This window comes from Prionailurus bengalensis, chromosome B2 (genome assembly GCF_016509475.1).
Source record: "Prionailurus bengalensis isolate Pbe53 chromosome B2, Fcat_Pben_1.1_paternal_pri, whole genome shotgun sequence".
Classification (NCBI taxonomy): Eukaryota; Metazoa; Chordata; class Mammalia; order Carnivora; family Felidae; genus Prionailurus; species Prionailurus bengalensis.
The window spans coordinates 118,296,017-118,323,675 of record NC_057349.1 but is presented as its reverse complement, the minus strand read 5'-3'; the positions used below and the strand labels follow the sequence as shown (position 1 = coordinate 118,323,675).

The 27,659-nt window shown below is 39.8% G+C and overlaps 1 protein-coding gene across 50 annotated transcripts in view; it reads left to right on the top strand.

The window, feature by feature from the left end:
- The window catches only part of EPB41L2 (erythrocyte membrane protein band 4.1 like 2), a 220,415-nt gene that overhangs the window by 79,114 nt on the left and 113,642 nt on the right, over positions 1 to 27,659 (top strand). For 31 of the 50 annotated variants that reach the window (XR_006299058.1, XR_006299057.1, XM_043592371.1 and 28 more), the window contains 2 exons: positions 21,890 to 22,374; positions 23,505 to 23,711. Coding sequence is in view for 48 of the 50 variants with exons in the window: in XM_043592371.1 (XP_043448306.1) it covers positions 21,904 to 22,374; positions 23,505 to 23,711 (678 nt within the window). In the remaining 2 variants the exon portion in view is untranslated. Of the gene's footprint in view, positions 1 to 761; positions 858 to 7,038; positions 7,461 to 21,889; positions 22,375 to 23,504; positions 23,712 to 27,659 lie in introns of those variants that run through there. The other 19 variants (XM_043592372.1, XM_043592366.1, XM_043592350.1 and 16 more) reach the window with 7 other exon arrangements.

The following is a 27,659-nucleotide window of genomic DNA, read 5'->3' as shown; positions in this document are numbered from 1 at the left end:
GGCTGTACACAGGCCCTATAGTCCACGTGCATTCAACCTGGAAGCTTGTGCTTCTTTCATTCCTGTTTCCTACGTTTCTTGGAAACTCCTCACTACATTCATGGTGCTGCCCTGTCTGACCTTTGACTGCCAGGAACCTGGGAAATTTGCTGTTACTCCCACAATATAATTCATTATCAAATCCTGTCAATTTTACCTACTAAATATTTATTGACTCCGTCTCTTCATTTGCCTTTGTTGCCCCTGCCTTAGTTGAGATGCTGTTTCCTGGATCACTGGAGCATCATCTTAACCAGTTTCCTTTGTGTCACTTGTTCTCACATGACTGCCCAGTATTTTCCATCGCCCGCAGGGTAGAGTTAAAACGTCGAAACTTTTAGCATACCCATCACTTATTACTTGGCTGCCTTCTCCCTCGTCCATCTCGTCCACTCCTACCCTGTGTTCCAGGCGGACGAGGTACTTACCGTTCTCTACCACGCTTTTATCTTTCCTGATTCTATGCCCTTCACTTGCTTTTCCCACGGTGAGGAGTGTGCTCCTACCCGCTTTCACTCCGCCCTGGAAGCACCTTCTTATCCTTCAAGGTCAGTTCAAACTTCACCCCAGGAAACATTCTTTCCTCTTCAAGTCCGTTACTGTTGAATTGTCTCTGCCTGTATTTTAGCTCTTCCTCTCTGTGCAGTAGAGTTAGTTATTTAAATACCCTCCTGACACTGCTGGAACCGGGTTTTACACAGGTTTGTAACCTCAACAGCTATCAGTAAAACAAAGAGCAGTTCCTCACTGAATGAATGGGTCTTAGCAAGACCCAAAAGTACAGAGCTGAAATCAAGATCTCCTAGGCAGAGGTGATGGTGAGTACTCTGGCTTGATGTTGGCTATTCTGTTTTGGGTGGGTTGGGGCTGTGGACCGAGGGCACGTTTGCACCTGTGCTTCGGGTTTTCTTTCACAATTCAAGGTCGGAGAGTTGAGTTGTTAAAGTGAAGCGACAACACGGAGCTGCAGTTTCAAGTGACCGAGCTAACAAAGTTGTGTGGTTTTGGAGGTACACAGGGTGCCCAGACAAGTGCCCAAGGCGTGCACATGGCCTGTGTCAGGCAGAGGGAGGAGTAACAGGTGAAGCGAAGAGAGGCTGGCTCTGGGGTTGCCCCTCCCCAGGGCGTGCTGTGTAGCTATGACTGCTTATCACACGCATCTTAACCTTTCCCTGCCTTGCCCAGCCAGGAGCAGCGTTCAACTTTGTCCAGTGCGATTTGTCATGAGGCTTGTGTTGACCTGTTTGCTATTTATGCGGTTTCTAGTGGCGCCTCTTGGAAATTGTGGTGCCATTTTAAAGGAAAGGAGAGAAGAGAAAGAAGGGAAGTTACAGAGGGTGGATTAAGGTGAAGAAACATTTTTCGTTCCCCAAGTTGAGGGGGAAAAAATAGGTAAATGGAATTGTTAAGAGTTTACTCTATGTTCAGCGTTTGATTTTTAAAAGTAAACGTAAGGATACATTCAGCCATTTTTAGGAGAAAGCCTAGATGAATTTTTTGACCATCGGGATACTGTGTTCAACAGGAACTCACGTTCTTTTAGTAGTAGCTGTGTGGCGACTCTCAGACGATTCTTACAGTGGTCCTGTTACATAGGTGGGTGGTTGGCTGGTGCCTTGACCGATTCAGTCACCAGCTAAGTGGTAACATGCCATGGCAACATGCAGACTCTCTGAATATGAATTTAATGTTCTTTCAGATTGAGAAGTATCAGTAGATACTTTCTTGGCAATGACCTCTTTGTTTCTCAAGACCTACTTTTTTGGGGAGTGGGAGCGTGTAGGGTTTTTCCTGGGTGCAGAGAGTAGGGGCAGAGCTGGGGAGCACTGGTGTCTACTGCATGCTTAGTCTCTGGGCTCTTTAGTCCTCTGGCCGTTGGAGAGCCAGAAAGGGCCTCTGTGCCATGTGTTTTCTGTAACCGTGTCTCTGCTCTTTCCTTCTCATCCAGGCGGGGAGGCTTGCAACAGGGAAGGGCCATGGGATTATTAGACAGAATCTGACATCCTGTCTGGGTTCTGCTGCGGACTCCCTGCACAACCCAGGCAAATCCTCTAGCTTCTGGGCTTTAGCTACCCCAGATGTGAGAGGCAAGGGCCAGACATCCCTTATGGCTCCAAATTCTTTATTCTATAAAAACCCCATTTCATTCAGCCATTTATGTAGGGCGTTTCACAGGTACTGGCAAAGTCTTTGTTTCTGCTTTTTATGTTATGGGCTTTGTGACAGGTGCTTTTATTTTCTTTAACCCCTAAGTCAAGGTGGGTGTCACCGCCATATTATTAACAGTAGCATCGACTCACTTAAAATGAGCTCCAAATGAACGGAAACGTCTTCAGTCTGTGAGGCCTTCCTTGACCTCCTCCGGGCAGTTGTGCACTTTGCTGTGCCCTTCCTGTCCCTCTCTTGTAGCCTTTATCACACGTGTTGTAATTGTTTATGTATCTGTCTTTCCTGCTAGACTGGTGAATTCTCTGAGGGCTGGAATGGGGAAGGATCTTTGAGTCCTAAGGGTTTGAGTCCTAAGGGTCTGGTGCAAAGGCGGAACTCAGCAAATGTTTCTTAGACACAATAGGATGAAAATGATACATTTTTTTAAAATTTGTTTATTTTGAGAGAGAGAAAGCACATGTGGGAGCAAAGGAGGGGTGGGGAGAGAGAGAGAGAGAGAGAGAGAGAGAGAGAGAGAGAATCCCAGGTAGGTCTGTGCTATCAGTGCAGAGCCCAATGCAGGGCTTGATCCCATGAACCATGAGATCGAGACCTGAGCTGAAATTCAGAACCAGACGCTTAACCTACTGAGCCACCCCTGAAAAGGATACTTTAAGGTGAATGCCGGATTACTGTATTTGCCTGAATGTGTAATTCTAATAGTGATGCGTTTGACTATTGAGTTAAAACTCTTAACAAATCCTTTTAACACTTTTTAGATGGTTTCAAAACATTAACTTGATGATGGATTCCCATTTACCACCTCTTTGTTTCCATTTTCTCCTGTACCTCTTCCTACTGTCTTCTCTACAAACCCTTTCTTTAAAAAAAACAAAAACAGAAACCCCCCCAAAAAAAAAGAAAGAAAAACCAAACAAACCTGGGACCATACAGCAAATTTTTTCCCCAGAGTCTCATAAATCTATAGCACTTTCTAATGTTACATTTTTAAAAATGTGGTAGGGATGAAACTTTGCAGATGACTCATTTGCAGTTGTGCAGAGCATTCTGGATGTAGAGTCTGAGAGAAGATAAACTGTGGTGGTATGTGGTCGAAAGAGAACTTGTGCATAGAATCCATGGAACGAATGCGGTGGTTTTTTCCTCTTTTTTTCTTTTTTGCTGACATCAGATAGCGATGATAAAACGTAGGCTGTTAGAAAAATTTATAGACTAGGGAACCCATTCAGATTGAAAAAGTGATACAACTTTTCTCCATTTTGTTCAGGGAGTATATCCTTTGCATGCTGATTGGTAGGTGGGAAGAATGGATTCTCTGTAAAAATCAGTAGATTCAAAAATAGTGAGTTTTGGCTAGTACTTTATAGGTTATTTTAAGCTTATGCCAGAAAATTGTTGTTTTTTTTTTTTTTCTGGTGTGACAGATTAATTGCTTTTCGGGCAGAGGCTAGATGAATAAAGGTGGAAAGATTGAAAGAAAGGTCTTCCTCATTGTCTTTCTACAACACAGATAACTTTATTTTCTGCACAGAGTTTGTGAGCTATGAATGACCTGTTAGATTATTGGGTCCTCTACATTCTGTTCAGTTATGTTTTTTGTTTCCATAAAGCAGGAGGTAGGACAGTTTTAAAAGTCAAGAAATTATGATACTGAGTTTAGCATAACATTTTATTTATATATAAAATCACAAATATAAACATAGGAAAAATGTCCCCCAATCTAACCCCAACCAACTCCCTTGAATACTTAAAAAAAAAAAAAAAAACAAAAGTATTGTTAAAAAAATAGTATTGTTAAAAAAATAGTATTGTTAAAAAAATAGTATTGTTAAAAAAATAGTATTGTTAAAAAAATAGTATTGTTAAAAAAATAGTATTGTTAAAAAAATAGTATTCTTAAAAAAATAGTATTCTTAAAAAATAGTATTCTTAAAAAAATAGTATTCTTAAAAAAGTATTTGGAGGATCAGCTTCTAACCCCCCTCCCCCTTTTATAAAGTTTTATTTAAGTAGTATCTACACCCAAAGTGGGACTCAAACTCATGACCTCATGATCAAGAGCCACATGCTCCCCCTACTGAGCCAGCCAGGTGCCCCTAATTTCCCCTTTTAATGGAATAATGAGACAGTGTCAGCACATGACTATTTATGATTTTCCCAAGACAGAGTTTAGATCTAAATTCGTATTAACAGTTTAAAAAAAAAAATTTTTTTTTTTTTAATTTACTTTTGACAGGAAGAGACAGAGACATGAGTGGGGTAGGGGCAGAGAGAGAGGGAGCATATTAACAGTTTTTTTATGGGAGGACATTTGTGGATGTATTTTGTGTACTTTAATGTGTTTAAAATCTTACTGGGAATGGATGCTTTAAATGACCCTGGCTTTGGTTTGTGTACTTCTTCCAGTAACCCACTGAATAACCTTGTAGAAGTTATTTCACTTTGGGTTCAGTTTACTCATCTTGAAAACACAGGTGTTCAAATTGGTGGAAGAGTACATTGGCTTTGGAAAGCAGCTGTGCTCGTCACTAGACTGCCAGCGCCACCAGCATTGGCTTTGAAGACTGGTGTAAATTCTGACTCTACCCCTTGTTGAGTGTATGAGTTTGGAAACTCATTTATATTTTCTGGGTTCTCTTTTTATCTACCATATGAGTCATTTGTTCTGCTTCGAAATTATAGTGCCACAAAACTCCCTTTTCTGTCTTAATTCTCTTAACCTTTGATTAGAGCATGAAATCCAGATGTCTTCTGAGCAGGATCTTGTATATTGGAGACCGCAGAGGAGCTTGAGCAATGACATTGGGCTTCATAATTAAGAATGTAGGTGCCTTCATCAGCTTGGGCTGCCATAACATGGTACTGTTGAGTGGCTTCAGCACGTTTATTTTCTCACAGTTCTGGAGGCTGGAAGTCCGAGATCGGAGTGCCAGCATGGTCTGTTTCTGGTGAGGGCTCCCTTCTTGGCTTGTAGATGGCTGCCGTGTAGTGAAGCAAGAGAGCAGGAGAGCAGGAGAGAATGAGTGGACTCTCTGGTGTATCTCTTCTTATCAAGGCACTAATTCCATCATGATGGCCCCACCCTTAAGACCTCATCGAAATCTAATTATCTCCCTAAGGTCTCCTCTCCAAATATCATCACATTGGGAATTAGTGCTTCAGCATATGCATTGGGGAGGGGGGGACACAGTGCAGTGTATAGCAGTAGGAGAGTTAAGAGGGTAGGAGGCACAGGGGTGATCAGAGATGCCTGGGTGGGTTGTAGACCTCCTCTACCATTGGCAACTTCACTGGATCCAGTGCTACGTGTTAGGAGTTCTGATGCTTACAGGTTCTGTGGAGCAATACATTTCAGGAAAAGGTTTGGAGCCAATACTTTTTTTCAAGCATATTGAAGTAAATCTGTCATTGTGCTGCAGTATATATTAAAAAATACATTTAATATTTTAAAAATGAAGGAAGAACGTAATAAAAGATGATGCTTTTAATTGAATAAGATTGACTCTGTTAAAAAGTTCACCACATTGCCCTTTTGTGAACCACTGAAAACCTTGTGGTAGATACTGAAGTTTACTTCCATTATATGGAATGATTGTTTTGTTTGTTTGTTTTAGTTTTGTGTTTGTTCATTTTGACAGAGATCAATGTCTTCAGAGCTGTCACTGGAACACATTTTCACTGTTACCGTAAAGCAAATTTTACCTTTTTCTGTTAGTGGGTACAGGTGACATCTTATTTGCCTAAATCTCTAAAGTGTTTTCTTTAGAATTTAAAAAGACTTTTTTCAAGACTCTGTAGGTGAAGTGAGCATGTAATACTCATTTACCTAAGAACTGCTTGATAGAGCGCGATGTAGCAGTAGCGGGGTGAGGTTGTACAGAATCATGCTTGGATCCAGAGTCATTCTTGGTCCTGATTTGCTCATGTATATATATCTACATGGGAACACACATACACACCCAAATTTATTTCTTTATTAAAAAAAATTTTTTTTGATGTTTGTTTATTTTTGAGAGAAAGGTGGGAGAGGGACAGAGAGAGAGGGAGGCTCTCTCTGGGCTGAGAGCCTGATGCGGGGCTCGAACTCACAAACTGAGATCATGACCTGAGCTGAAGTCAGACGCTTAACCAGTTGAGCCACCAAGGCACTCCTACACACGAATTTAAATTCTGGAAATGCAAAGGACGGAGGGCTGGTTATGTAAAATTAAGGAAAATTAGTCTTTTCTCTGATCTCTGACTTGAATCTTGTCACTAAAGGAAAATGCATTAACGTTTTTAAATGTACTTTGTTTCCCTTGTGTATTTGTATTCAGTATGACCTATGGATATAGGCTTACCTTTTGTATCCATCATGTCTGAGTATTGACAATAACAAAACAGGGATTTATCAGCTTTGTAATTATGTGATGGCACTATAAATCTAAATTAAAACCTGTATTTTTAAATATAGAATGAATGAATAAGCAAATTCTTTTGTGAATAAGCAAATTCTTTTACAGATGAATCAAAATAGATGTTTTTATGTATTGAAAACTGGACTTTGTGTGGCTTTTTTATATCTGAAACTGATAGAGTTTATAAGGAGAGATTATTAGATTATATGCTGTATACATATGCTTTTGGTGTCTATTTGTAGGGTGGATTAAAATGACAGAACTAAAAACAAAGTTGGGGGGGGAAGGAAAAAAGTTCGTGGGTGCAAACCCAAAGCAAAGCGAAAATGATACAAAAACAGGAAAAATCTTTCAGCAAGAGAATTACAAAAACTATAATCCTAAAATTAGTCATTATTAACACTATTCTTTATGGAAAGTGTTCTTCATTTAGTGGGTAGAACAGGCAGCAGGAAGATGACTTTTTCTTTGACCCGTGTGGATTTTGTAGCCGAGGAATGAAGTAACTTGGAACCAAGCTGGGCTTTTCTACTGAGCATGCCCCTTCTCCAGCAGGGTCCAGCCTGGGTGGGGCCAGTCTTGCTCATTAAGCTTTTGGAAGCTGGATTTCCATCAGCTTTCCAGTCTCCTAATGACAGTGAACAGCAGACAACGGGCTCGATGAACTTTTTAAAAAGCTGTGTATGTATTTTAAGGGGGAGATTTTGAGGAAGTTTCTGTTGGAGCAGTTGGGTTTGGTTTGGTGGTCTATGCTTGTTTGTTTTTGCTTTTGAAGAAAGTTTGCTTTTGAGACTGTCCATATCCAGGGGACTGAAAATTTGGAGAATACTAATGTACAGAGTACATGGAACCTGGGTATGTATGCTCTTTGGCAAGGGAACATGTTCAGTTATATTTGATCCAAGTTTTATGAAAAATATATTTTTTTGGTGGCCAGAGTTTAGTTTTGGCTCACTTGTTTGCATTTTTCTAGGCAGATGTTGACTTATGTCAACGTAAGTGCTTTTTCAAGTTTGACCTATGAGAATAACGAAGCTAGTTGGTTTATTTTACATACTTGTCCTGCTCTTCACAGGCGATTTATTCAGTGGTACAATATACTATATGAAAGTTAATTATTCCTAAAGCACAATGAGAACCATGTAAGGTTAATAGTCTACAGTTACTTTTGAAACATGTTGAAGGATGACCGATTTTAATTTATAGAATGCTTCATTTTCATGCTAATTTGTTTGATTAAAAAGGAGTTGTACTGTGCCTGGCACAGAGTTGAATTCACGTTTTTTAGCCTCTACAGATTAGTGGCCATTAACAGTGGTTAAGAATTGTATGTTGTTTTGATGTTGTCACACCCGAAGTAAATAAATGTTGGTTAAATAAGGATAGGTATTAACCTCTTTTTTTTTTTTTTTTTTACTGAATATGTAATCTGTTGTCACATTGAAGAATAGTGACAACTCACTATTGTTGCCCAGATTCTGACATCCAGACTTGGAAAAAATGGTCTTCCTGCTTTTTCTTGATCTAATTCCCACCCTTAGAAAGAACCTAGTTTGAATGTTACTTTCTAACAAAACAAAACCACCACAGTGATCGCCAGATGATCTCTGCAAGTTCCTTTATTGTTGGCACCATATGGAATGCTCTTCTGCTGAAAAAATTAGCCAGTACATTTGGGGGAGGAGGGCACATGTGTACTTGTGAAGTTTAAGTTTTCTATTTTTGGGCCCAACAAAGAATTGTCTCTTAAAATTATTGGCAACTTGGGCGTGGGAACAAATAACTGTAGAGATGATGCTGGTGATCTCGACAGCCAGCCAGTCGTAGGCGCCCCGTCTCCGTGCAGCGTTCCTGTGCACGTTCTAGGATACATTGGTGACCTGTGTACGGTTTAACATCTTAGCTCGATTGCAGACTTGGAAAGGGAAATTTTAAACGCTGACATTTAGTTTGCTTGAATTTTTTGTTGGACCCCTGAAAATTGAATGCCTGGCATATTCTCCTGTGGGATCCTGTACTCCACTCACGATTACACATGTTGAATTTTGAGAATCCTACCTCCAAAGAAACAAAGAAATTTTGTTGAAGCAAAAACCTGTTCTAGCCAGCCTCACCTAAAAAGTAGTTGTTTGAAGCTCTTACTAATAAGTAAAGTAGTTTTGAACTAAACTAATGCTCAGAGTAGAAATACTTGTGTGTGTGTGTGTGTGTGTGTGTGTGTGTGTGTGTGTATGTATGTGTGTGTGGCGGGGGGGGGGGCGGTTTTAGGCATTCCACATGGCATGTCTCTAATTCCATTGTAGTTACAGCTTTTCCTGCCTGGGGAAAGTTGCTTTTATCACGCCAGGCGTGGAGGGTCCACAGCTAACAGTCTACAGCACCTTCTGCTGACTGGCCAGAGGACTGGTGTCAACGTTTAGTTAGGCTTGCTTACCTAAGCTAGAAAAATCATGCAGTTCAGTCTCCTATGTTAATTAAGAATATATACTATGCGTTGGCATAACTGGTAGTGCTGTAAATATTTAAAATGGCAGAAGAGCTAACGATCAAAGTTGTAAATGTACATTCTGTTTTTTGACAAGGTTCAGATATTTATGCCTGTTGACTGCAGTGTTCCAAAGCTTATGGAGAAGAGGATTTGAAAGTGTGAGATCAGTGTAGGCTCCAGCCTGGTGGCCTTGTCATAGCGTGGCGAGTTGATTGATTTTGACAAGACTTTGTCTTACGACCTATTAAAATGCAGCGTCTGCAGCCTGTGCATTTATCCTGTGCAGTTAACCTTGATGGATTTGTCGTTAGCTTATTTGGGAAAAGCCTCCTGAACCACTGTTATTTTTAAGCTAAAGAATTTAGAGTTTGAGTCACACAAATAGTATTAGACTTGTAGAGTTCCACGTGATCAGGTGGGTTTTCTGATGGGGCTGGGTAAGGATCCTATTCTGATGGTAGTTGTAGGATGAGCTCAGAAAAAGCCTGCTCCCTGGTGTCTGGTATGATGAGGAGAGATTGTTGGCTTTGCTCTGTTTTGAGCCTGGTTATGATGTCATTGGAGGAAACTGCACATTAGTGTATTTTTCTTTTCTAGAGAATGTTCTATGATGGTGGTACAAATAAGTATTTCCTAAATACTTAGGAGCATCACAAAAGACACTTATTGAGAAGCTACCAGATGCATCACGCCGCACTAGAAACATGTTATTATTCATCATCTGTACAAAAGTTTTGCTCTTCATGTGAGCATAGGTGCAGAAGTGGGCAGGGGAGAGGTGTAGACAGGAAACATGACCTTGTGCGTGTCAGGCCAACTTTGTTCCTGCTTTTCCCTATAAACGTGGAGGGAGCTGCTCACAGAGATCAGGGATGTTTATGTATGTCCAGCTTAGAAGTTGAATAAGAATCTTCCCATTCTGTTTTATTCCCCTTTAAAAGTGTTTTCAAATTTCAGAGAACTCTGTTTCTGAGTTCCCTGTTTGTACTCTTCCAGGAGAGAATGGGAATAATTTTTTTGGGCCTACCTGCTTATGCACCAGTGTTTATACATATATATAGAGAGAAAGCCATCTTTTCCCCCTAGCTGGTTGATGGTGAGCCGGGCTAATTCAAAAATTCGAAACAAATTCATTTTATATGTTGAAGAAATTTATAACCAGGAAGATTTTATTTGGATTTTTTATTCAAGTGACTTAAATTTTTCCAGACAGCGAATATATCTCTAGCAAACCAATTGAGAATGAGAATTAAGTTTTCTTTAAAAAGCACGGTGCCTTTTTGTATTTCAGGAGTGTTAAACCAAGAGTTCCCATGTGGGACCATGTGTGACCTCCTAAAGAGAGGACAATGGTATCGTCACAGAAAACCTTGTCAGGTCTTCAGACTAGTAGTAATTTCTGATCTGAATGAGCAAAATCTCGGAATTAGTGACACGTGGTTTGAATGTATATTAACACTAATCTTTTTTTTCTTAACATTTTTTTTAATGTTTATTTTTGAGAGAAAGAGAGCACGAGTGGTGGAGGGGCAGAGAGAGAGGGAGGCACAGAATCTGAAGCAGGCTCGAGGTTCCGAGCTGTCAGCCCAGAGCCCTATGCGGGGCTCGAACCCACAAGCTGTGAGATCATGACCTGAGCTGAAGTCTGATGCCTAACCAACAGAGTCACCCATGCACCCCTATATTGACGCTAGTCTTGCTACCTCAGTCCCTCACTAGGCCGAGAACAGGATTCTGTTCACCTGTACCGCTGGTGTCTGGTTACCTGTGCTGTGAAAGGGCTGAAGAAACATTTGCTTTGAGAGAAGGGCCTAAAATCTGCAACCCACATTCTGAAAATAGGTGAAATTTATAAGGGGCTCAGTTAGAACATACTGCTTAGGACTGTAAGCCTCCAAGTTGGTAGTAATAGTTTGCTTTTTGCTTTTTCTTTTTTTATGTTGTATTTAGTTTTGAGAGGGCACGAGCAGGGGAGGGGCCGAGAGAGAGGGACAGAGGATCTGAAGCAGGCTCTACGCTGACAGCGGTGAACTGTGGGGCTCGAACTCATAAACCGTGAGATCATGACCTGGGCTGAAGTCAGATGCTCAACGGACTAAGCCGCCCAGATGCCCCGGCTTTTTCAACAGATAGTGAATTGTCGGCCATTATGCTAGTGTTGGTTGTGTAACAGTGAAGCTGTTTGGGATTGGTGGCGGTATTGTAGGAGGTCTCTGGAGCTGGACAGCCTGGGTCTGAATCGCGGCTCTTCCATGTATTGGGTGTATGGCTTCATGCAAGTCCTTTATCTTGTCTTTCCTTCTTCATCTGTAACATGGGAATGATCTTAGTTCCTACTTCAAAGCGTTGTGAGGATTAAGGGAATTGCTACACTCAGAGTCTCTAGAACCATGCTCAAAAAATAGCTGATATTGTCACTATTATTTCTGTTCTTACTATTTTTATTTTTATTTTTATTTAAAAAAAAATTTTTTTTTCAACGTTTATTTATTTTTGGGACAGAGAGAGACAGAGCATGAACGGGGGAGGGGCAGAGAGAGAGGGAGACACAGAATCGGAAACAGGCTCCAGGCTCTGAGCCATCAGCCCAGAGCCTGACGCGGGGCTCGAACTCCCGGACCGCGAGATCGTGACCTGGCTGAAGTCGGACGCTTAACCGACTGCGCCACCCAGGCGCCCCCGTTCTTACTATTTTTAGTGAACGAAGGGGCATAGTGCCCCCCCCCCCCCCGTTTTTTGGTGTTTTTTTGGCCAGAATCCCTATTTGATGACAGTGGCCCACCATTTATTATGAATTTACTGTGTGCCAGGCACTTTATGTATAGCATCTAATTACATCCTTAGGGCATCCCAGTGAGAATGTATTCTATCCCTGTTTTGCTTATGAGGAAACTGAAGGCTAAATAATAGATATCCCTGGGTACACCACTAGTAGGAGACAGAGCTGGAATTCTAATCCTGGTCTTTTTAGCTCCCAGACTTGATCTCCAAACCACTCTGTTATTTTATCCAAAGATTAAATAGCTTCACACAGAAAGGATGTAGCTCCATCTGACTGTTAAAAAACTGGGGCCTTGAGGAGGGCACCTTTTGGGATGAGCACTGGGTGTTGTATGGAAACCAATTTGACAATAAATTCATATTAAAAAACAAACAAAAAACAAAAAACTGGGGCCTTGTCTGAGAGCAGGAATTCGATGCAGTTGATGAGTATTCCTGACCACACCACTCGTAATTGCTTCATGACGAGCCAGTAGGGTTCTGGATGTCTCTATCATCTCGATTAGTGTGTGCTTTTGGAGTGCCCAATATGATGACGTTTATGTGCATTTTGATGATGAGAATGGTGGCCAGTATTGGGATCCTTAATGGCTATGTATAGTATCTGCTTATGGAGCCCTCACTCTAGGAAAGGGAATCTATTTCTGGGATGACCCTAGTTGCTTGTGGAGAAGATTCTGCCTGGCACAGATCTTTATTGATGTAATTGTGTTTTTAAAATTTTTATTCCAGTGTAGTTAGCATACAGTGTTGTCTTAGTTTCAGGTGTACAATGTAGTGATTCACCAGTTCCATACCTCACCCAGTGCTTATCATCTTGACGTAATTCTTGAGAGCAGCAGGGACTTGGCTTTTAACAAATGAGATCGTTAGCTCTTACCTTAGCTGCTACTGGAACTGAACATTGTTGAAAATTGTCTTGATTTTCATGTACCCCCCTCCAATATGACGAAAGAGAATCTTACACTTTGATGAACTCTTAAGATTTGTTTGTTTGTTTGTTTCATTCTTAGAGTTTTTAAAATAAAGATTAATCCTTTATCTTACTCAGATATTAACCCAGATACTGGGTTTAAAAAATTTGAGCATCAGGAAAAACGAACATTCGACAGCCATGGCTCTTAGGCTATGAGGGCCATAGAACCCAGAGGGGAGTAGTAATTACCCGATACAGTTCTGTATGTGTTCCCAGTTTCTTAGGGCTTATTTTCTGATGCTTGCTCCGGAATATGCAGAGGCTAATAGTGGCTGCGAGTAGCTGAAACCCCATTGTTCTCATAGTAGGGAGTGTGTTCTTTCACATACCAGGAAGCACAATCGTAGGACCTGGCCATGTGCAGCATGCCAGCTCTAGTATGTGTCACTTTGTCCTCAGGCTTTCTCCCTTCTTGGATACTCAAGATGGCAACAGCACTTCTAGAGTCAGGTATCCAGGGCTTCGAGACAGAAGAGGGGCCTTTCTCTTTTGGCTCCTTTTAGTGGAAGGAATCTTCCCACCAGTAGACTTTCCGCAAGTCTTCTCGACAGGGGGAGGGGGACTACCGTGATTGCCTTGGACCAGTAGATCATTGCCTTTTGGCCTGGCCTGGAGCCAGCCCCCGCTGGCATGCATGTGTAAGAGAGACAAAAGCTGAAGAAAATTTGGGTTCTGTTTAAAAAGGAGAAAGGGTGGAGGAAATACATGCTCTGAATGTAATCTGATCCTGCCTAGGCTTGAACTAGCCGAGGGCCACAGTTCATATCTTTTGTGTATGTGGCTTTAATTTAAGCCAGATGCTAGCTTATGTCTTTGCAGAAATAGTTCAGTCTCTCTTATAGATCCTTATCCCTTAAAAACAAAACAAAAAGAACAAAAAAGAAGCCAAAGAGTGTGTTATTAAGGTAACTAGGGTGGGTAGCATTGGATTGTTTAAAAAAATAACTCATTTATCCTCCCCATATAGATAATTTAAACTAACAGATCATCTCTTTGGAATGTGGTGACACTTATTTGAATATGGGGTATAGGTGTCTATACACCTGACACTTAAGAAAAATCAACCTACAAGAGAGAAATTACATGCAGTCTGCTCTAAGTCGTCCTGTTTTTGTCATTCCTTTCCCTCTCCAGATACTTTTCGTTTTTCCTCCCTTTCGTCTTCCTCCTTTTCCCTCTTCGCCTCCTTTTACTTGCTGTACAGATTTAAGAAGCACTGCTTTCATTATTTCCTAACTGGTTAGGTGGCCGCTGAGTCATTTCTATATTGAGGTTGCTGTTTTGTCTTTTTCTCACATTTTGTGCTTTTAGGGAAGGTAGTTGGGTATTAAAAGACTTCTTCTTGGGCTATAGGGCTGTGTAGGGACATGAACATAAGCCAGAAAATTGTTCTGCATATCCTCTGCCCAGTCACCGCCATGGATGAAAACCAGTTTTGTCAGACCTAGAAAGTGACAAAATTGAAACGGTGCACACATGGCCAATATTATAGAAGTTTAATAGTTATTTGTTGCACAATTTGTTTTCTTTCTCAAAGTTCACAGGAAAGCGCCTCTTTATTCCCTTGCCACCATTTTGAAGTTTAGAAATGCATCCTTTTCCATTTTGTTAAATCTGGAGTGTCCTTAAGTAATGGATTGAACTTTGTTGGTAGAAATCAAAGACTGCCGATTGCTCTCATCTCTGCAGAGGGGGAGGGCCGCTCAGCTGGCAGCACCTACCGCATTCTGTGTACAGGGATTTTGTTAACAGTGAGGGCTCTTAGAGTAGCACTGGTTTTCGTGAGGTTTTTTTTTTTTTTTTTTTTTTTTTTTTTTTATTTTTGGGACAGAGAGAGACAGAGCATGAACAGGGGAGGGGTAGAGAGAGAGGGAGACACAGAATCGGAAACAAGCTCCAGGCTCTGAGCCATCAGCCCAGAGCCCGACGCGGGGCTCAAACTCACGGACCGCGAGATCATGACCTGGCTGAAGTCGGACGCTTAACCGACTGCGCCACCCAGGCGCCCCTTTCGTGAGGTTTTAAGGAAACCTCTATACCCGATAGTTAGCTTGAACCCCTTACTTGAAGTTCTTCATAGGAGTGTCTAGAGTTGTGTATCTGCTTTGCTTTGCTGGTTGTAGTACTCCGCTTAGGGACCAGTGTCTTCTGTAGCACGATGTTCTGCATCGTATGGTAGGTTGTTTAGCCTGGTGATAGAGACAGCTCCTGGGAATTGACCGCCCTTTTTAAAAGTTAAAAAAAAAAAAAATACAAAACAAAAAAAAAGGTGGTTTTGCATAACACAGCTTTGTACCTAACCAGTGCTGATCCTCTGTTGATGGTTTTCTGCTTGGTTGCGTGTTAAGTGATGCATGCTTTTTCTCATGGAGCTGTTACAATAGTGAACACTTCTGTCAACCCAGATGGAGTATGCCAACATGGTAATTGTGTCAAAACCACATGCTTGTCTAATGGGCTGGCCGTTCCCAGCAATATTCTTTTTGGTTGCTGATAAGCAGAAAGGGCTTTACTTAGTACGTTATATAACTGAATGGATTTAATTTAATAATTTTATTTTTTAATTTAATTTAATATAACTTATATAGCTAAATAAAAATAATGGATTTTCGGTATTTGTAATTATACTTATGAAAGGTAGTGGAATGAACATTGCTAGAGTTTGGGAAACCGTAGTTCTGGGTTTGGCTTCTCCCGTCTAGCTTTGTGATCTCAGGCAAATCTCTGATCTTTCTGAGCCTCAGTTTCCTTGTTGATAAGAGGGAATGAGGGTATTAGACTGGACGATTTCACAGCACTCATTCGGTAAATATGTATCAGGTGCCTCTCTGTGCCAGTCTAGATGCGGGTAACGCAGAAAGAGCCTAGCCCTTATGGGGCTTTCATTTTAGTGCGAAGGCTTGCATTCTACTGCAGAAGTTTGCATTTTAGTGGGTGATGGAGTTTAAAGGCTTATCCACATTTGAAACTCTTGAGAGTCACAGGCATGATAATTATGGTGAATGGATGTGCTATAATCATGTTTTCTTGATGGTGGTAATTTGTTCAAGAAGCCATTTTATCAACAAAGAAGGTAGTGTTTAGGTTTGAGCTTTTGTTTATCTCTGAAACTATTTTAAGAAGGTACTTATTTACACATAATTATATCCACCCTTATTTTTGAGTATTTACAAATACAACTTTATAGAATTAGCCAGTTCACTGTTTTTTTTGTTTGTTTGTGTTTTAAGATCTTGTAACTTGCATTTGGAGGGGCAACACTGAACAGCTCTGAGATTCTTAAAACTTAAAAGTGTGAATCCAGTAGTGGTTGAGGAAGACCACTGTGTAAGGCTTAATGGTGTGGTTTATCTGTGCTCTGTCTCTGTGTTAGCACCTTGTCTTTAATTTCCATTCATCAGCTCAATTGTGATTACATGGCCAAAAATAACCTTCAAGTATGGTCTTCTTTCCATGTGATGGGAACTCATCTGTAAATTTCTTACTGGGGGAGGGCCAGAGCGAGTTATAGTAAATCGCAGAATAGATTCATATTCTGTATAGTCCTTTCCACAAACTGATACGAATTTTCTTTGAGGACTGAGGACTGCACCAAAGGACCTGGTTAATTCAATCATTCAAAGCATTCAAAGGGGGAGTTGTGATTACATTATGAAATACAGGTGAAAACAGGTATGCACGGCTGTGTGGTCCTCCGTTCAGTGGCCTTGGATAAGTCACATAACTTTTACTCTTTATGACTTACAAACAGGGATCATATCTTCCCTGTAGGATACTTTAAAGAGCAGATATTTATGTGCATGATGTCTGACACAGTAAGTGGCAGGTCTTATGATTAAAATAAAAATGTTAATGTTTCTAACATAATAGTGGAAACTTGAGTTTTATATCTCATTGCTTCTAAAATATTTTGACCAAAAATCAACTTTACTTAATTGGTCTCCAGATTATTTGTCATAGCAAAAGTAATTAGAGAGCTACCAATTATCTTGATTAGCTTGGACAAGGGTGGGACGTTTTTATTTTAATTTTTACCAGGGCATTGGTTCAACTCTCAAAACGTAATTAGAGAGTATATACTAAAAATCAACTTGGGTCATTGCATGATTAATATAAATAATATTCTCCATTTAAATGGTACATGGAAAATGGTAGTTTAAAGAAGGAAAAAAGACTTTCTGTGCTATTTGGGGCCAGTTCAAAAACTCATGTAAGAGTCTTACTGGGAGACATGATTCTGAATTTTAAATACCTAATAGTGGTACAGCCACTAGAGAAAAACTGTATTGGGTTTCCTCAGAAAGTTAAAAAATTAACTACCATATGATCCAGCAGTTTCTTGGTATTTATCAAAGGAAATGAAAACTCACTCAAAAAGATGTATACATACCATGTTCACTGTAGCATTATTTATCGTAGTCAGCATATAGAAACAACAGCCTAAATTTCCATTTATGGATGAATGGATAAAGAATTGTGACACACACACACACACACACACACACACACACAAGAGTATTATTATTTATCAGTAAACAAGAATGGAATCTTGCTGTTTGCAATAGCATGGATGGATTATGCTAAACTAAATGTCACAGAAAGAAAGACACCTTAAGATCTCTCTTGTATGTGCAATTTAAATAACAACAACAACGAAACCAAGCTCATAGATAAAGAGAACAACCAGTGGTTGCCAGATGCGGGAATGAGAGAAATGGGTGAAATTTGTTTGTTTAGTTTAAATAAATTGAGGGGGGGTGGGAAGCCCACTTAGGTTTGTGAATAGTAACTGCATTCTATTTACCTGAACGTTCAACTCAGATCTTTGGAGGAGAAAGTTCAGTAATCATATTAGCTTTAGAATGACTTAACAGATCTTGGCTCATGTCTTCCTAAATAAAGGCAATGCCTTAATATTTTGTACATTTTGGTTTATGTCGAGCTAAGATTTCTGTACAAAAATTCCATAAAACATATAGTTTAGTTTTGCTCAATATCACCAGTTTTTGATTTTCAGGAATATTGGTATAATTTTTCTACAATACATCCATGTTGGCTACAGCCTGTTTTATCTGTGATGTTTACTTCATCACAGATATTTGTTTGACAGAATACGATGTTTAAGTTTGGTGATCTGAGACCAATGCAGATGGTAGTTAAACATTTTACTAACACACCTACACTTTATGCTTTTATACAGCATAGAGGTAGTGAACTAATATGTGCAAATTTTCAAACATGGATAGAATTATAAATTAAAATGTTATAGTTACTTAACTATTCTTCCTTTGTAGCATTGCCCTCCATTTATTTCCACTCATCTCCTAGTCTTATTATATAGTTCTCTCACCTCCTGCCTTCTGCCTGACTCTGCAATGTTGAGCAGTGATAAAGTTCTTTTCAGGACCCTCTAAATGCAAAACTACACTTTTTCTCTAGGTGATGGCTGTATGTATCATTTGTGCTTTTAACTATCACCCATATGATGACAACTCCCAAATCCATATCTCTTGTGCATATACAGTCTCCGTTCAAGACCTGTATGGCAGGTGTTCAGCTAGACAGACTTGTCAGTTGTGATGCATTCAAAACAGAGTTTGTCTCCGTCAGACCCTCTTTTCCTTTGTGCTCCCTGTTTCAGTGGGTGGTTCTACCATCACCCCAGTTTCCATGACCTGAGACTTTTCCTCAACCCTTTCCTCTCTTTGACTTGTTCTATTCATTGTGGACACATCATGTCGTCTATCTCTCTTTACCATTAGATTCATTTCTTGTCCTTTGCCTCACTGCTCCTACCTTAGTGCAGACCATCATCGTCTTGTGTGTGGGTTATTGAACAGCCTTCTGGATGTCTATTTCAATCTTTCATCCTGTACTTTACAAGCCAGGTTGGGCTATTTGAAATGTGGGTATGATTACATTACTCCTCTGTGGAAAGCGCTTATATGACTTCTGACTGCCTTTAAATTAACCTCAAGACCTTTCTTACCAGGATACACAAAACCTTTTATGTCCTGGCTCCTGCTTACTGCTCCTACTTTGTCCCTGCTAATTCGCTTTCCTCCTCATCTCCTATCTCTATAACAAGCTTCCACTTAACTTGTACAGTGTATTACCGTTCAGTACTTGTGGTTTCCTGTAGGAGGAATATTCTCCTGGTTCCACACTTCCCTGTTCCTGGCACATGCTGCCTATCCTGACTCCCTTGCCTGAATGAGGGCTCATTATTTTAAAGAAACTCAAATGTCAACTTTGGTAGAAGGGCTTACCTAGTGACCCTCTTCTCCTAATCTGGGTTAAGTATCTGTCTTGTGCTTTTTAAGCAGTGTGCTTTTCACTTCATCTGTACACCACCTTCTCCCCTCCTTCAGCTTCTTGAAGGCAGTCTTTATTCATGTGCCCAGTACTTGGCACATTGTAGGGGCCCATTAAATATAGTCAGGCTGACTGAATGCTTTCATGCTTGCCTATTAGAAGGGAATACCATTTTTAAAAACTTTTTTTATTATTGAGATATCACCCTTTAAAAAACTATATTATTTTTTCATTTTATTTATTTTAGGGCACAAACGAGTTGGAGAGCGGCAGAGAGAGAGAGAGAGAGAGAGAGAGAGAATATCTTAAGCAGGCTTCACATACAGCATGGAGCCTGGCGTGTGGCTGGATCCCACAACCCTGGGATCATGACCTGAGCCAAAATCAAGAGCCAGATGCTCAACCAACTGAGCTACCTTGGCGCCCTGAGATATCACCCTTTTAAAGCTTACAATACAATGGTTTTGTGTGTATTCACAAGGCTGTACAACCATCACCACTGTCTAATTTCAGAACATTTTCATTACCCCCAAAGGAAACCCTGTACTCATTAGCAGTTGCTCTCTATTCTATCTTCCAGCCCTTTACAACCACTAATCTACTTCTTCTTTGTGGTTTTGCGTATTCTGGAAATTTCGTAGAAGCAGATCACATACCATGTAGCCTTTTGTATTTTTTTCACTTAGAATAATGTTTTCAAGGTTTGTGTGTGGCAGCATACATTAGCACTTCATTCCTTTTTATGAGTTAATATTGTACAGACACACCCATCTTGTTTATCCATTCATCAGTTGGTAGAAATTTGAGTTTCTGTTTTCTGACTATTACGGATAAGGCTGTTCTGAAGATTCGTTTACAAGTTTTCCTGTGGACATCTGTTTTCATTTCTCTTGGGTATATATATACACGTAGGAATGGAATCGCTAGGTCCTGTGGTAACTTTAACTTTTGAGAAACTGACAAACGGTTTTCCAAAGTGAATGCACCATTTTACTTTCTTTGCCACCAGGGTTGAGAATTTAAAATTTTCCACATTCTCACTAGTACTTGTTACTCTCTATCTTTTTGATAAGAGCTATCTTTTAGTGCATATAAAGTGGTATCTGATGGTGGTTTGGGTTTCATTTCCCTAATGACTGATGATGTTGAGCAGCATTTCAAGTGCTTACTGGCCATTTGTATGTTTTCTTTGGAGAAATGTCTACTTAAAATTCTTTGCATTCATTCATTCATTCATTCATTCATTCTGTTGAATTGTAAGGGTTCTTGATATATTTTGGATACTAGACTCTTATCAGATATATGATTGGCAAAAGAGGGTGAAGAATATTTTAATAAACAAGTGTAATACTGATACATGCTACAGTATGGGTGAACCTTGAAAGCATTATGTCCAGTGAAAATGCCACATGTGTAATTCCGTCTATTTGAAATGTCTAGAATAGGCAAATCCATATGGATTGAAAGTAATTGCCAGGGGCTGGGGGCGGGGGGAGGGGACAATGGAGACAAAACGTTAATGGGTAGAAAGTTCCTTTTCAGGATGATGAAAATATTCTAGAATTAGATAGTGGTGATGGTTGCACAATCTTGTGAATGTATTCAAAATCATTAACTAAGCAATTTAAATGGGTAAATTTTGTGGTATGTGAAGTATATCTCACTAAAGCTTAAAAAAGAGCAAGTGTGTTTTATTTTTTTGAACTAGTCAAGGTTTGTACTACTTTTGAAGATAGCTGGAAAATTTCCTACTGGCCAGGGTTCCCAGGCCTTTGAACATTGGCAACAGAGGAGAGAGTGTGCTATCTCTGCTCTGCCTGTTTTTGTTTGTTTGTTTGTTTGTTTTCAATATATCAGCGGGGGAGCTTTATTTTAAAAAATCCCTCTTTGCTCGTGTGAAATTGAGACAAGTAGTTACTTTCACACTTCATTTCAATTTTGTTTTCGTTAGTTGTGATAGGGTCAATTGTTAGATGCATTTCCCCTCCCCACCTCTATAATGTCTTCATTTGGTTCAGATTAAGGCCCCTAGATACTTGTAATTGCATCTATAAGGAAGACTATGTTTGCGTTTGGGTGGGACAGAGGGTTAGACTTTTTGATCATAGTTTGAGTACTTTTCTCAGAAAACTAACTTCTGCACTGAAATAATGCTGGTGAATTATGGGGTTTAATTTGGGGACAAAAAAGATACAGTTTTTTTTTTCCAGATCTAATTTTCTCACTATTAAGCACTCCACATTTAAAATTCATCTCTATAATACCCATCATTTTGGTTTCACTGTGTGAAATTGCAGTGAAATTTGTCTCCATACTTATTACTAACAGTATCAGTAACATTATTGTGTGATAGAATAAGGCATACAAAGTATAGAGAAAAGAAATTTTCCTTAAAAAATGGCGGGGTTTTTTGGGGTAAGTTTTTTATGGCTAGATGAAACTTAATAAAAGTAATCACCTAAGCTCTTCATGATTTTAAGTTCTATCAGTACAGAATCAGTTAATTCCATTGTGATGCTACCTTTGGTTCTTTGATTCTGATAGAGAATTCTAAGAGTAGCAATCTCCATTTTTCTCTTGTGCTTATGAACCGTCTTTCCCTACACATTTTCTATCATCTCTTTGCCATTTCCCTTCCCACTCTTCTGTACCCTGTTCCTTCCCTCCAAACTAAAACTGAGAGAGTTTGTAAAATAGCATTTTGTGGTTTTGTTTTGTTTACAGCATAAGCTGTAACCATGACCACTGAAGTAGGCTCCACTTCTGAAGTGAAGAAAGAACCTGAACAATTAGGAGCAGACACAGATACAACCAAGGAGAAAACGAAAGAAGTAGCAGAAAATCAGCAGAATCAGTCCTCCGATCCAGAGGAGGAAAAAGGTTCCCAGTCATCTCCTACAGCTGAAAGCCAAAGTAGTCCACACCGCCAGAAGAGAGAGAAGGATCCATCGGAGAGCAGGGGAATTTCTCGATTCATACCCCCATGGCTTAAGAAACAAAAGTCCTATACCTTAGTAGTGGCCAAAGATGGAGGAGATAAAAAAGAGCCTACCCAAGCTGTTGCTGAGGAGATTTTAGATAAAGAAGAATCTCTTCCTGAAGGAGAGAGGCAGGCCAAGGGTGATGCCGAAGAAACCGCTCAGAGGAAACAACAGGAGGTTAAAGTTGATGTCAAGGAAGAGAAACCAGTGAGCGGTCCTGCGGCACAGGTATGTTTGAGAAGTGTTTGGGAATTAAAGGTTCATGTTCTTTTTTTTTTTTTTTTTTTTTTTTTCCCAAATACGTGTATTTTCGAGGGGGGTGGGGGGAGAGAATCCCAAGCAGGCTCCACACTGTCAGTGCAGAGCCCAATGTGGGGCAAACTCACAAACTGGGAGATCATGACCCGAGCTAAAGTTGGACATTTAACTGACTGAGCCACCCAGGCGCACCTAAAGCTTGATGTTCTAGCCACATGACAAAAAGGATTTCTTTTGAGTCATTTCGAGATTTTTTCTATGCAGATACTACTTTGGCTTATTGTATCTGGAATATGGGTCTTGGAGTGGTCTGCTACAGCCTTCTTGTTACTTCTTTTTAAAAACTTGCCCAAATAATAAGGCAAAAAAATTGACTCTATATGCAAACTATAAAAAAAAAAAATCCATGTTTCTTACTGTTTAGGTTAAATAGATACTTAGAATCCAACGACCTCTCCTTTAAAAAAAATTTTTTTTTTATCTTTATTTTTGAGAGACAGAGTGCAAGCAGGGGAGGAACAGAGAGAGAGGGAGACATAGAATCCGAAGCAGGCTCCAGGCTCTGAGCTGTCAGCACAGAGCCCGACGCGGGGCTCGAACTCACGAACTGTGAGATCATGACCTGAGCTGAAGTAGGACGCTTAACCGACTGAGCCACCCAGGCGCCTCCGCCTGTCCTTTTTAAATAGTGTGGATTTTTTACCTCTTTGATTTGATGTATGGGAGTGTTCAGGAAGTAGGAAGAAATAGATTTGTATGTGTGAACATTTTGGTTGCCTAATGAACCTAGGCTTTGCCATACTACGCTATTATAATTGGAAATTTTATTATTTGAAATGATATTTTAAGTTTTAGTTGCCAGGATGTAGTTTCTTCTACTCATTTAATGCTGATGTTACCAAACTGGCAAAATGAGAAAATGGAGGAAGGGGGAGGGAGATATGGGGAATATCTTTTCTAGCAAAATTTTGAAGTCTTTTAACATTGTAGGTTGACAGTGTTTATAACAATCACAATTCCTACTGAAGATTTTCCTTCTAATACTTTGTCTTCTGCAAATTGGTTAACTTTAGTATGAACGTACATTTTTTTGTCAACAGCCTGCTGATGAAGTAAGTAAGGAGAGAGAAGAGAAGGCTAAAGAAATACAGGAAGACAAATCAGAAGAAGCAAAAAGGGAGACCAAGGAAGTGCAGACCAATGAGCTAAAGTCAGAGAAGGCTTCTCAGAAAGCCACCAAGAAGACCAAAACTGTCCAGTGTAAAGTGACCCTCCTAGATGGCACCGAGTACAGCTGTGACCTGGAGGTGAGATGGGGTGCTGGTTGGATGGCTGTCTTGATGTGTAGGGTGAACACAGAAGGCACAGTTTGCCCTCACTTGTGGGCTGGCACAGTGTATATATTTTTGTGTCTCTATAAGCTAGTTTGTCAGTTGTGCTTTAAAAAATAAGAACAGGAGGGCGCCTGGGTGGCGCAGTCGGTTAAGCGTCCGACTTCAGCCAGGTCACGATCTCGCGGCCCGTGAGTTCGAGCCCCGCGTCAGGCTCTGGGCTGATGGCTCAGAGCCTGGAGCCTGTTTCCGATTCTGTGTCTCCCTCTCTCTCTGCCCCTCCCCCGTTCATGCTGTGTATCTCTCTGTCCCAAAAATAAATAAATGTTGAAAAAGAAAAAAAAAAAATTAAAAAAAAAATAAAAAATAAGAACAGGAGAGGGTCATTTCCATGACAAACAATATTTCCTGACCCTAAGGGGGTGGGGGGTGCGGAATCAGGGCCAATGTTCTGCTAGTTTGCACTGGTCGTGTGCATTGGCTGGTGTTTGTTCAGAATGGGTATTAAATAGTTTGAATGTTACCTTTTTCTGTAAGGGTTTCACTTGAGAAACCAGCTAGGTTGGTATTTCAGAGTCATGTTAATTTCAGAACTTTACCCCTAAGTTTCTTTTATCCTGAGTCTAACGATTTAAGATTGAGCTCATTTATTCAGTTTCATTTAATTAAACAACACTCATGATTTGTAAAGCATATAATTTATTAGCATGGATGTGACCAAAACCAATATAATTAAAACAAAAATATTTTTTTAATGTTTATTTTTGAGAGAGAGAGAGAGAGAAAGGGTATGAATGGGGCAGAGGCAGAGAGAGAGAGGGAAACAGAACTCGAAGCAGGCTCCAGGCCCAGAGCTGTCAGCACAGAGCCTGACAAGGGCCTCGAACTCACGAACTGTGAGATCATGACCTGAGCCGAAGTAGGATGCTTAACCTACTGATCCACCCAGGTGCCCCACCAATATAATTTTTTTAAAGCATCTAGTACCTTATAATTCCGTTAGAGCTTGTTACTTTTCATAGCTAAGTTACTTTATTTACAAGAACATGTGCAAATAGCTGATATGCACTGAACAACTGTGTCAAAAGCTTCGAATGGACTATTTCACATAACACTTGTAAGAATCTATATGAGGTAGGTATTATTATGGGTGTTCCCGTTGATACAGTGGGGAATGGAAGGCTTGGAGAGTTTAAGTAACTTGCTCAAAGTTTCATGCCAATTAGTGGGTGAGCCAGAATTCCAGACCTGGCAGTTTGACTCTGGACATTGTGAACCTGACCACCAAACTACCCTGTTTGATTTGTTACACGTGGACAAAGCAGTAAGTGGGACCCATTTTGTTCATTTAAAATATGGTCTCTATAGAATAGTCTTTGCTTTGGTCTTCTCACTTATTAAATATTAAAATTATTTTTTCCTAATTCTTCACATTCTTACTGAAAATAGAAGTTACACTTTAACTATAATGAAAGGATTCAGCTTGGTGAAATAGACCTATCTAGTTGAACAGTATTTTATTATATATTTAAACCTGTATTAGAATACAAGGTACGGAGGGTGCAAAGATGAATAATTCATGGTCCTTTATTTTACTTCATCTGTTTTACTCATTTTAGTTATAATTGTTTAGATATTTCATTTATTTCAAGAACAGGAGTGGCAAAAGAGAATTAAAAATCCTTACAGCTTTGAGAGAGAGCTGGGAGGGTTAGAGGGAGACTGATAAACTGTGTGTCTCAAGTAGGGTGGGTACAGTAAAGAAAATAATACAATGATGCTGTGAACTTGACTCATTTACGTTTGACCCCATGCTCCTTGTTTCTCCTACGTGTGCTCTAGCACACGTTTAGTTAGGGAGTCTAAAATTTGAGAACCAACTTGATAACTTGTTATGTGACTTTGAACCATTTATTGAAGCTCTCTGGGCCAGACTGAGGTCCGGAAGCTGGCTTCATCTATGGAATATAAGGTTGCTTAGGTAATTCAGAAGGTCCTTGCTATCTCTGAAGCTCTTTATATGACCAAACCTCAGGGTTTACCAATGTGCTCTATGGTTTAAATCTTTTTCTGTTCTCTTTTAAAGTCACCATGTATGTAAAAAACTACCAAAATCTAGAAGAGAATTGACAGCTGTATATTCCCCATAAAAATTTTACTCAGATGTTCCTATTATGCCATGCATTTCAGATTTTTTTTTTTAAGACCCAAAACCTTGCTGAAGTCTCGTTCGCATCTCTCTTGCTCAGTACATCTCTTTTTACCGCGTGTAAATCTACTTTGTTCACTTTCAGCTGCTGTGTAGTTTTCTTTGGATGACTAAACCAGTCTATCCATTCCTGTGCTGAGACTCAGTTTCTTTACGTAGTATAACAGCCATTGCTTCAGTGATCACAATCCTACACCTTGCCTTGTTTCCTTGTGCGAGAGTTTCTTCAGGGTAGACCATAGTGGAATTGCTCTGTTGGTTGATTGCAATTTTGCTTCCTCTGTTTTCCCAGATCCTGCCAAAGTGATCTCCAAAGCGGTGGTGCCAATTTAAATTCTAGCCAGGGGGTGCCTGGGTGGCTCAGTTGGTTAAGTGTCCAACTTCGGCTCAGGTCATGATCTTGCGGTCTGTGAGTTTGAGCCCCGTGTCGGGCTCTGTGCTGACAGCTCAGAGCCTGGAGCCTGTTTTGGATTCTGTGTCTCCCTCTCTTCTCTGACCCTCCCCCGTTCATGCCCTGTCTCTCTCTGTCTCAAAAATAAATAAACGTTAAAAAGAATTAAAAATAAATTCCAGCTAGTAAGCCCTGAATTGAATTTTTCCACATTGTCTCTACTTGTTTGTGATGATTTGACATTCATTTCATATTTTTTAATCTAGGGTTTTTGCATATAATATATTGTATTTCCTTTTATCAGCTTTGTGAAATTTTATTAACCAGGTTACATACCAGCCTCATAAAGTTGCTTCCCTTTTAACATTTTCTGGAAAAGTTTAGATAAATTAGGCGTTATCTGTTCTTGGGAGATCTGGTAAAACTTGCCTTTAAAACTGTCTTGGCCTGGTGAAAAGAGTAGGGTTGGAGAGTGGGTTTGTTTTTCTGTTCTTTTGTTTTGTTTTTTGAATCACTGATTCAGTTTCCTTATACTAACAGCTTGTTTCTGTTTTTTCTTGAGTTAGTTGTAGTAATTCATACTTTCAGAGGAAACTCTCCATGTCCTCTAATTTGACAAATCTCTTGGCATGACGTTTGTCATAGTATTCTCGTCGTGTGCACTTGATTTTCATTCCATTTTCATTTCTATAGTTACTTGCCTTTTCTCCCCCCCTCATTCTTCCTATAGAGCTAACCATTTTAATTTTTTTTTCAAAGAAACAACTTGGTTTTATTGTTTCTATGTTACTTTTTTTGTAACATTTTTTCCCTTTTGCTCTTTAGTTTTTCTTTTGTGATTAGCCTGTTTTTCTTCTTCTAATTTCTTGGGTATCAAATAAATATATGCTTTCATGGCTCTAGCTTTCCCTTCAAATATCTCTTGTTGAGTTCACAAGTTTTGAGTATAGGGCTTTTCATTGCCGTTCGGTGCTTAATATTTTTGCGTCCTGTTAAATGGGTCATTTTTGACCACTGAAGCTTTTATAAATGTGGTTTTGAATTTCCAGAGCATGTGTGTGTTGTGAATATATGTTGTGCATGTCTTGTGGGATCTGTTACATTTGTTAAGACTTATTTTGCAAGCTAATCTATAGTCAGTTTTTGTAATAGTTCTTTTTGAGTTTGGGAAAGTATATCCTCTCCTTGTTGGCACAGGTGTTCAGATCTGTCCTTTGGATCAGTCTTATTAGTTACGTGGCTCATATTGTTTATGTCTGTTAATTGTTTAACTGCTTCATTTATCAACTAATATGAGAGGTGTGTTGAGATCTCTCCCTGTAAT